Source organism: Echinops telfairi, unplaced genomic scaffold (genome assembly GCF_000313985.2).
Source record: "Echinops telfairi isolate 266 unplaced genomic scaffold, ASM31398v2 ScPeMD7_2573;HRSCAF=3158, whole genome shotgun sequence".
In the NCBI taxonomy this organism is placed as follows: domain Eukaryota; kingdom Metazoa; phylum Chordata; class Mammalia; order Afrosoricida; family Tenrecidae; genus Echinops; species Echinops telfairi.
Genome location: NW_022106471.1, coordinates 756,902 through 767,447, shown reverse-complemented (window position 1 = coordinate 767,447; position 10,546 = coordinate 756,902). Strand labels below are relative to the sequence as shown.

The following is a 10,546-nucleotide window of genomic DNA, read 5'->3' as shown; positions in this document are numbered from 1 at the left end:
GTTTTTGAGACACCTGGGTTGGGGGGTAGGGGTGTCAAACAGGCAGGTGGATTTGTGGCCTGGGAATCAGTTCAGAGTTCTGGGTCTAAAACAGAGTTGGGGGTGGGGGGAGCCGCACTACATGATGGCAGCTGAAGCCATGAACTTGGTGCTGAGGTGGGCCGTCCTCCCTCCACCTGCCAGTCCAGCTTCTACCCCAGGCCAGAGCCAGCTTAGCAGAGCAGGAGGCTTCCAATTTGAGGGTCCCGGGTCTCTCACCTGACAGGCTGGTTAATGACCTTAATGCCAATCTCCTGCTCTATCCCCCTCCCTTGCTCCACCTTTCCTACATACCTTCCCCTCCTGTCTCCCCCTCTGCCCCAACTGGGCTTCACCCCTCTTTCCCTCTGCCTTCTCTCCCTGCTCTCCCTTGCCTGGGTCCTGGCCCTTCCTCCTGACACCCCTGGCCCACCCTCTGCCTACAGGTGAAGGTCTGGTTCCAGAACCGCCGCACCAAGCAGAAGAAAGACCAGAGCAGAGACCTGGAGAAGCGGGCGGCCTCCTCCTCTGCCTCGGAGGCCTTTGCCACCTCCAACATCCTGCAGCTGCTGGAGCATGGCCACCTGCTGTCCGTGCCCAGGGCCCCGGGCCTTCTGGCGCTGACCCCAGGCCTGCCGGGCCTGCCTGCTGGCCACAGGGGCCCCTCATTGGGTGACCTCAGGAACTCTTCTCGTCTCAGCCAGCTGGGCACCGCTCCCACGTCGCCCCCTCTGCTGCCCCCTCCACCGCCCCTCTGCTTTTCTGTGGCCCCACTCCTGGACCTGCCAGCTGGCTACGAACTGGCCTCCTCGGCCTTTGAGCCCTATAGCCAGCTAGAGCGGAAAGGAGGCAGCCCTGGCACCCGGAAAGCTAACACTTAAGCCTACCACCTCCATGTGACACTGTGTCCCCAGCCCAGCACCACAGGCCTCCTGTGCCCCCGTGGGGGACTGCACCCAGCCTGGCCTAGAGGCAGGCTGGCCACCTCTGGTCCTGTCCCGCCCACCCTCAGAGACTCAACCAAATGGCCTTGGTCCCGCACTTGTGTGTGTGAGGTGTGTGTGTGTGTGTGTGTGTGTGTCTCACTGAAATAAAAGGAAACATCAACGTCCAGAAGGGAAACCGTCCCAGGACAGCAGCAGCACACCTTGCCTAGCCCCTGCCCTGCGCTCCTCAGGGAGGGGGGGTGCCCACTCCCAGTAGAACCCACCTGGGCGTCCCAAGTCCCACCACACCTGTCGACGTCGGTGCTGTCTGTGGTTCCACATGGCCCTTTGCCAGCTCCTCTTTCCAGAACTAACGTCCTCCTTCCTGGGCAGGCCAGGTGCTGGGGCCGGCCAGAGCTGAGGCGCATGCGCACAAGGTGATGGGAGACTGCGGAGAGTGGGAGGGGCCACATCAAAGGTCAACTCAGGCAAGCCCTCAGAGGCTCTGCTGCTCACAAACGCTGCTGGGTCAACACATCTGAAAAAAAAATTTTTTTTTTCCTTTTGGCTCAAGATAGTTTCAACTTCTTTGTTTTAAAAATAATGATAGAATCACAAATCACACCAAACCTCTTGCCAACGAGTCAACGCTAAGAGTGTCCGGGACCAAGTCACCTTGATGGGGGGCAGACAGCCACCTCGTTCTCTGGCAGAGTGGCTGCGGGGTTTGAACCTGAGACCTATCCCACAGTGAGGCCAGGGCTCACAGGAAACCACTAAATACAGTCCAGGGAAGTTCTGTGGGACCTGTCCCTAGCAATCCTCCAATGATTACATCTACTCTAGTTCAATACTCAACCCTGGACGCTGTCCCTGGTACCGCGCACGTGTGAGTGTGTGTGTGTGTGTGCGCGCGCACATTCACACATGTGGTTCCATCATTTGACCACACCTGTCTATTCAGGTAACCTTCACCGCTAGCAATACAGAGTTGCACCCTCACCGCAGAGTTCCTCTCCCCAGTAGCCCTTTGTAACCACACTGCTCCTCTTTGAAAGAAGGGGGGCCTTGCCAGGCACTGGAGGCTGCCCTGGGCTTCTCAGGCCAGAGGGTGCAGGTAGGATTGTTGCTGGGTGGCCCAGGAGACAGTTGCTGGTTTGATTGTTTTGTTTTGCTACGTCCCTGCTTTGGCTCCAAGTGGGCTGGCCTAAGCCACTCAAAGTGGGGTGCTGAGACATGGCGAGCCTCACAAACTGCCCACCCACCCCTGCCCCTGCTCTGGCAGTAGGGGTGGGGGAGGTGCGTGGAAATGCCAGGAAGTCCAGAGTCTGACATGAGGTGTTGGGGAGCCCGGAACTGACTGGAGTGGAATGGATCCCAGCACACCACTCCCCCCCTGCCGGGCACCCACAAAGCACACATACATTGTCTGCTGTCCCTGGAGAGCAAAGCTTCCTGGGACCCAATGGGCAGGCCCAGGAGGAAGACAGGCCTGAAAGTAGACATTTGTGTTTGTCTGTGGTAAAAATACACACAACAAAAGATTTGCCGATGCGGTGGTTTCTGCACACGTAATTCAGTGATGTTGATGATCACGTTCTGATAGCTTGATTTTTAAGACGCGGGTGGACCTCCCCCACCCCCCTACCTTGCACTCCCAGCCCAGGCAGGGCTGGCTGGTGGAGCAGTTAGGATGAGAAAGCCCCCACCCACCACCCACCCCCTTGACAGCAGGTGGAGAGAAATCAGGAGACCCACGTCTGACAGGCGCCCAGGGCACCAGCACCACGGGGACACTCCAAGGACAGAACCCTGAACTACTTGCTCCACTTTGCAGTGTACAGTCAACACAGGGGAGGGGAGAGGAGGGGAGGGGCTGCCCGGGGCGGGTTCAGTAGGTGCCAGAGTAGTAGAGCTCTCCCAGCAGGCTCCCCTGGCAGCCAGTCTCTGTGCCATGGCCTTGCAGGTAGACAGCAGGTCTGGGGGGCTCCCTGGCAATGCCTGTGAGCTGGGCGTGGCCCGTGAACACCTGCAGGCGGTCACCCGAAACTTCATCACCCACCCCCGTGTCAGTAAGTACGAGCCCCGCCGGTGGGTGGGAGGTGGGTAAAGAGCTGGGCCCAGCCGCCTGGGGAACCAGAGGCTCTAGACTGGGTGGGGGGCTGGGGGCGCTGGGTCTCCTGGGACAGAGAGAATGAGTCAGTGGTACCACCTGTGCAGGTGCAGGGATGGGTACTGAGGAGTGGCTGCAGGGACCTCCCCTCCGGTACTGAGTCCAGATCCTCACTGCCCTGCGTGTGCGCGTGCGCGTTCACGCCAGAACTCTCCGCCGGCGGAAGTACCGGAGGATGAGTGTTTGGGATGCTCTGTGTACACTGGAGAGCTGCGTGCTTTCCTAGGACAAGGGAGTGGGTGACACTGAGACCCGTCAATGGGTGTGTGTTGAGATGCGTTCTGAAGCTATAACTGGGTATAGGCCTGTGTGTGTGTGTGTGTGTGTGTGTGTGTGTGTGTGTGTACCTGCGTGTGCTCTCACAGTCCCTTGATTGTAGACATGTGGGAATGTGTGTGACAGTCTGAGTGTGTGTGTGATCAGTGAGGAAACGTGTGCTTGTACACCCCCTGGGGAAGTGAGGGGCTCAAGTCATGAGCCTGCTGTCTGTTCCAGTGATTGAGAGAGCGTGTGTGCTGTGTGGTCCGGGGATGTTGCAGACGTAGCTGCGTTGTGTCCAGCTGCCTGGGGCCCAAGTGCAGGTGTGGGTGCCCTCCAGGAGGAGGCCCTGGTAGTTTCAGAGGGGTAGCCTGACTGTGGCTGGGGTACCAGGCCCAGAAAGCTTAAAGGAATCCTCCCCCACCCCCCTGGTCAAGGTCACTCTTCCAGACCCAGGTGCCTCCTCAAATTCTGGACTGCCCAGCTCTGGGGTAAACCGGCTGAGCCAGCCCCAGCTAACCAGAGCCAGAGTTGGTCCCAAGCTATGTGAGTGTGTGTGGGAGGGGTGGGGGGAGGGAAGAGGTGGGAGGGAGCCTCTCCCAAAGGCGGGGAAGGAAAGTGAGCCCAGTACAGGCTGGTCCTTCCTCCTTTCCTCTCCCTTCCACTTCCTCCTTTCCTCCCCCCACTAGCACGGAAGGTGGAAGGGGCTGGACCCACTGTGGAGCCACCTGAGCAAGGGGATGAGTGGGGCACTGGGAAGCCCCCCAGGAGGTGCTGAGGGTGGAGCTACATTCCAACTGGGGAGAACTGGGAGTGGGGTGGGGCTCTGCTTATCCAGGAAGCCCCAGCAGGCTGTAGGAAGAGGGGACAGCTCCCCAGGTCAAAGGGGGGTGGAGGGATCAGACTTGGGTGGTGACTGCACCTTTAAAGGAGCAAGGAGCGGTGCCAACTGAGAGATGCAGACCTTTAACTTGCTCCCCTGCTGAGGGGCAGGGTGGAAGTGGGAGTCCAAGCAGACATGACTCGGAAGAAAGGCCTGGCCATGTATGTCCCAAAATTCAAGCATGGGTTTGAATCCATTACACAGCTTTCTTTGGTTTGGGAGCCCCTCGGGGCCACAGGCAGAGTGCTGGTGGTGCAGCAGGTAAGGCATCGGGCAGCTAACTTTTACCCGTTACATTGACAGACTCGGAAGCCAGGCGGGGCGGCTCACCTCTGCCCTGTAGGCACTGTGAGTGGGCATAGACTCCGTGACAGTGGGCTGAGTTTGGGTTGGAGCCACGGAAGGATCCCTAGTGACAATGGTCAGCGATTCAAATCCAGTAGCTGCTTCACAGGAGAAAGATGTGGGTGTCCACTTGCGACCCCATGGGGGCCATTTTTCCGCTGTCCTCCTGGGGTCACTAAGAGTGAGAAGTGACTTTATTTACTGAGTTTGGATTTTGAGTTCACACATAAAGCCTGGTGGGAACAGGACCCACGTGCACCTCTCCTTCTTCTGGGGGTGTCCTCCCAGGGGCCCTGCAGGGCTCAACCATCCCCTGCTGCCGGCTCCAGGCCAGAACTCCCAGTCCTGGGACAGCTCCCAACCAGTTCCCTCCCTGCCAAGCTCACTGAGAGTCAGCAAGCTGGAACAAGGGAAAACACAGTGACAGCTTTGACCAAACTGGAACCAGTGGCTGTGCTGGATCCCTCCTGCCACAGTGGCTTCATGTGACCCCCCCTAGGCTATGTGTTCACACAAAACAGCTGGCTCAGGTGAGTGCCCGGAGCCTTGCTCGCTGGCCGTGTTGGCAACATTGGCAGCGTTGCAGTGAGCAAGACCATCCTCACCTCTGCTTTTGCTGCTAGCACCCAGGGACCCAGCGCTGATACCCTCCTGCCGCCAGGAGTGGGCTGTAGGCCAGTGGTTCTCAACCTGTGGGTCACCACTCCTTTAGGGGGGTCCAACGACCCTTTCACAGGGGTTGCCTGATTCATAGCAGTAGCAAAATGAGTGATGTAGTAATAACAAAAATAATGTTATGGTTGGGGGTCACCACCACATGAGGAACTGTATGAAAGGGTCCTGACATCAGTAAGGTTGAGAACCAGTGCTCCAGGCTCTGGGATGGGCTTCTACCTTTCGCCAAGTGACTGAGGAGGGGAGGGTGCAGGACCCAGGAGTGTTGAGTACAGCTGTGTGCCAGTAGGAGTAGCAGCAGTAGTGCCTTGGTGGTGGGACACGCTGTCGGTGTGTCTGGTCTTCTGGTCTGGATGGGCCAACTGAAGAAACTCACGGCCACTGGGCAGGGTAGAGCTGTAGTGGTATATTGGAGTAGAAGTCCTGGTCTTGTTCCCAAGGAGGTTTCGAACTGCTGATCTTGGGGATCTCAACCCAACACATCACTGCCATCAGGGCCCCTTCTGACTACCTCATGTAGGGACAGAAAGGGGCTGAGGGGGGGGGGCGGGCTGGAAGGTTGGGGGCAGGGCCTGCTGGCTCCAAGCCCCCAGGGATTGTGCACCCCTGAATGGGGGGGTGGGGAATGAATCTTTGTTATGGTCACCCTATTGTTCAACCCTCGCCAATATCCATCTCAAAGTTTTCTGTCTGCCTCACACGGAGCAGAGCTGGCCTTGTTCCCTAAAAGCTCCGGACCCATCTCTGAAGAAGGCGGCTTAGAGCTATGGCTGAGCACCTGGGAGGATGATTCAAGCCCAGGGGTTGGGGCAGAACCTAGGCAAAGGTGTGGAAGAAAATGCTGGCTGCCTGGTAGAAGGATGGAGCCAGGTCTGGGCACCCAGGGGCTTGAATGCCAAACCATTGGGAAGAGGAAGGTCACAGGAGAGGGGTCCAGCCAGCAGGCCCTGGGTCTGGTTTAAAGAACCCTCCGCTTACAGCCCCTGCCCTCCCTCCCCTAATCCCTCCTGGAGGGGGCGGGAGGTTCAGACCTGCTGCCCTGGGCTTGCCCCATCCTGGCCTCACAGCGGGCCTGCCCGCCTCAGTGCCCTCCCAGCAGCTGCAGGTGTGATGGGGCTGACCCTAATTAGTGGGCTGCTGGAGAGCTCCCGCTGAGCTTTTGACCCCGGGAGGGCAGCGGGGAGGGGGCTCCCCCAGCCTGCAGCCCCTCCAAAGTGTCAGCTAAGACAATGGTGGGGGAGGTGGGCAGGGCAGGGCGGCTGCCTGGAGGGAGTGTGTGTCCTCCTCTGGGGTCTTCCAGCTGGCCCCCTTGCCTCCGGAGGGTTGGAAGGTCTCAGTTTGACCCTTCGTATAGTGGGCACAGTGGCATGGGCAACACCCAAAGACCGGGCTTCCAGTCAAGGGCATTTTGCTTGCTTGGTAGGTACCACCCTGGCTGTGCCCCGAGCTGGACGGCCATGGGGCCAGAGAGGCGGTGGGGTCTGATTGAGAAGGTGCCCAGCACTGGACTGAGGGGAGAACCAGACAGTGTCTGGGGCCTCAGGGAAGAGGAGGAGGGGCTGCAGCCACTAGACCTTGAAGGAGGTGATAGTCCCTTGCGGAAACACTACAGCCACACAGGTGCAGTGACCTGCCCTGAAGGGTCCTGGCCCCGTGCAGAGGTTCAATCCTCCTACACCTGTTTACCACATGCACAGAGCCTTCCGCAGCTGGGAAATGCGGTTTCCCATTGAGACCTGGCCCTAGTCTCGCCTTCACTGGGGGCAAGACTAACGCCCCACCTTGACTCACTCCAGTGTCAGGCTGGGAGAGGCTCGCTCTGGGTGTTGACCTGCACTTGGCAGTGGCCCCAGCTTCCTCTCAGACCAGCCCCATCTCCCCTTTGTGCCCACCACCAGGCCCAGCCCCCCACCTCCTACTGCCCCCCCCCTACTGTGCTCACCCCCACAAGGCTGGTAACAAGGATGCTACCTACTGTGCCTCAGAGCAAATGGAGATTTGCCTGTAAACGGGGAGCTGGCTGTGCAGGAAGTAGAAAGACTAGGTGGGATTGAAGAGGATCTCCTAGCCCAGTGGTTCTCCACCTCCCTCATGCCACGACCCTTTCACACAGCTCCTCATGTGGTGGTTACCCCCCAAGCACAACATTATTTTCCTTGCTACTTCATCACTGTCATTTTGCTACTGCTATGAATCGGGCGACCCCTGTGAAAGGGTTGTTCGACCCCCAAAGGGGTCGCAACCCACAAGCTGAGAACCGCTGCCTTAGGGCTTTCGAGGCCCCATTTCCACACCCAGTTCACTGCCTTCTTCCCTGGGCTCCGTTTTTCGGGCTGTTGTGAAAGCCATCGAGTTGATTCCCAGGCAGACGGATGGCGGCCCTAAGTATGTACCACAGAATGAAACTCCGCCTGGTCCTGCTATGTCCTCCTCCCAGTCGCCCTCATGACCGAGCCCCTCCTTGCAGCCTCTGTGTCCACCCATTGCATGGAGGGCCTTCCCCTTTTGCCCCGCCCCTCTACTTTACCAAGCATGATGTCCTTCTCCAGGACTGGCCTCTCCTGCTACCGGTGTCTCACAACCCTTTCATCTAAAGAGCATCCTGGCTGCCCTTCCTTCAAGACAGGCTGTTTGCTCCCCTGGAAGCCCACGGGACTTCCATTGAGTATCGCCAGCACCATGATGCATAGAGTCTTCTTCCTTATTTGATATCCACCTTTCACATACTTAAGAGGCAATTGGTCGGATAGCAAGGCTGTCCCCCTCCAGGGACGATGGCCAGAGGGCATTCGCTGGAGCTTTAATCCTTGTGCCACCAGCCTGTTCTTTGCACTCCCAGCACACTTTGTGGTTTGTGACTATATGATCTAATTTTATCTCCTCTTTGAGATTAGAGGCTCTAGGCTTCCAGTCCACATCTCACTTTTCCTTAAAAAAAAAAAAGTGGCCATTGAGTGGACTCCAACCCATGACAACCAGAAGGGAGGGAGCTCCTTAGGGATCCAGGGGCTGATAGTGTGAAAGCAGATGGACAGCACTTGTTTTCTTCTCTTTCACTGTCTGCATGGTGGTTGCCGTGGAGAATGCACACTGCACTGCACACTGCACTGAGCGGGCCTCTCTTTGAAGGCTGAGTGGGCACCCACCTCCAGCTTTCTAGTTAGCAGCTGGCAGCGGTCACCATGTGCCCCACTCACTGCCACCGAGTTGATTCTGACCCACAGCGACCCTAAAGGAGAGGGTAGCACTGCCCCTGTGGGCTTCCGAGATGGTGACTCCTTACCGAAGTAGAAAGTTGAGTCTTTCTCCCACGGAGCAGCTCGTGGTTTCAAACTGCTGGTCTTACGGCTCGCCGCCCCATGTATAACCACTATTGCCACTAGGGCTGCTTTGCCCTGCTCACAGACAATTTGCTTAGTCTAGCCCTGGTTACAGGTTGGCTGCTAACCTCAAGGTCAGCAGTTCAAACCCACCAGCCACTGTTTGGGGAGAAAGACAGGGTTTTCTACTCCTATAGTGACAGTCTCAGACACCCACCAGGGCAGTTCTACCCCGTTCTATCAGGTTGCTATGTGTGGCATCAACTCGATGGCAGTAAGTTTGGGGTTTTGGGGGGCCAAACCCAAATCGAGGCCACTGCTTTGGAGTCAGGCGACCCTCTGCAGGGTCTCCGAGGCTGTAAATCTTTACAGGAGCAGCCAGAGTAGCTCTTGGGTTCGAACCTCTGACCTTGGGGCTCACAGTGCCACCAGGGCTCCTTTCCGTGCAGAAGGGCCCCAAACTCTACTTGCAGAAGGAAGGGAGGAGGAGAGGATTGGAGCTCATCCAGGGAAAGAACCACGTGCGGTTGAGCCTTGAGAACCTAAGGCATCTCTAGGTCTTCCAGAGGTGGGTAGGGGGACAGGTTCTCAAAGGAGTAGCCCTAGAGGTGGGGAAGAAGGACCATGAGGTGCTCCAGGTACTATGACAAAGGAAGAGGGGACCCAAGCTCTGGTTCAGGGTGCCTGCTGCCTCAGGGAGGGGAGCTGGGAGAAGCCAGGCGGGCTGGAGGAGGATTGCAGCAGAGGGAGTCCCTATGGGTCAGAGAGAGCAGGGCTTGCTGGGTGGGGAGGTGACAGAGCTGGGAGAGTGCTGACAATTCCCCCAGGGAGAAGGGTCTCTGGGGTGGGGCTCAAGGCAGGCAGTATGTGTGGGGTCTAACCTGTGAGGTGGGACATCTCCTCCTGAAACAGGGAGGAGGGAGGAGAGGGGAAGAGGCACTGTAGACTTGAGAGCGGAGAGTGAGGCAGGCGGTCCCCTCTCTGAGCCACAGCACAGGGATGTCTATTCCTGTGTTCCTCCCAAGAGCCCTGGACTTTTCCAGACAATCGGTACTCTTGGAAGATCCTTGCCCCACATCATCCTGCCCACTGAGAGCTCCCTACCCCTCAGAAGAAAGGGACCCGGATGGGACAAGGAGTGCCCGCTGGCTCCCAGCCTTCGAAGGCTGGGGATTAAGTGTCTCATTTCCCTCTGGCTCCTGGTGTGGGGGTTGAGGCCAGGCATGCCCCCCAGAAGCCTGTGTGGAAGTGAGCCGTGAGGCAGGGCTGCAGTCTGGTGGGAAGCTCCGGACAGGAACTGTCAGTCTGGGGTCCAGCCCCATCTTCTTTGCAGACACCCTGTATGGCTCTAAAAACAAACAAACAAACAACCCCCTGTGCCTGCCTCAGGCTGCCATCACTGCCTGGTTCCAACCAAGGACCTTCAATCGGCAGGGGAGCACAAATGGTCTGCAGACCCCACTCAGGAGCTTCCTCTGAGTGGAGACAGGACATTGCACCCCAGGGGGCCCTGCTTTCCTTCAGACTGGGAAGGGGTTGGCCCACTCCTCTGAGGCTCTTGCAGCCTGTCACCTTCCTGAGAGCCCACAGCGAGCCATCTGCCCTCAACAGATTCCTTCCCAGCAGCCTGGCTGGTAACTCACCAGGGTCACAGGGAAGAGTCCAGGTGGCCCCAGGTCAGGGGAAAGGAACTCTCCCAGGGTGCTCAGCTAGCACCACAACCCCTGCCCCCAAAACAAATTCCTTGCCATGGAGTGATGCTGACCCTATGGGGTACAACTGCCCCTGTGGGTTTCTGAGAAGATAGATTAACTCTTTATGGGAATCCAAAGCCTCATCTTTCTCCCTAGGAGCAGCTGCTGGTTTCAAACTTCTGGCCTTGCAGGTCACAGCCCAATGCATAACCATTATGCCACCAGGCCTCCTAGCACAGTGGTTCTCAACCTGC

General features: G+C 58.0%; 2 protein-coding genes across 2 annotated transcripts in view; both read left to right on the top strand.

Moving 5' to 3' along the window:
- Positions 1 to 899, top strand: part of VAX2 (ventral anterior homeobox 2) — a 22,426-nt gene extending 21,527 nt beyond the window's left edge. Inside the window, exon 3 of the mRNA XM_004710146.1 lies at positions 465 to 899. Within this exon, the coding sequence (XP_004710203.1) occupies positions 465 to 899 (435 nt within the window). The remainder of the gene's footprint in view (positions 1 to 464) is intronic.
- Positions 900 to 2,892: 1,993 nt separating this feature from the next.
- ATP6V1B1 (ATPase H+ transporting V1 subunit B1) overlaps positions 2,893 to 10,546 on the top strand; it is a 22,689-nt gene continuing 15,035 nt past the window's right edge. The window contains 1 exon segment of the mRNA XM_045294083.1: positions 2,893 to 3,016. Within this exon segment, the coding sequence (XP_045150018.1) occupies positions 2,899 to 3,016 (118 nt within the window). The 5' untranslated portion in view covers positions 2,893 to 2,898.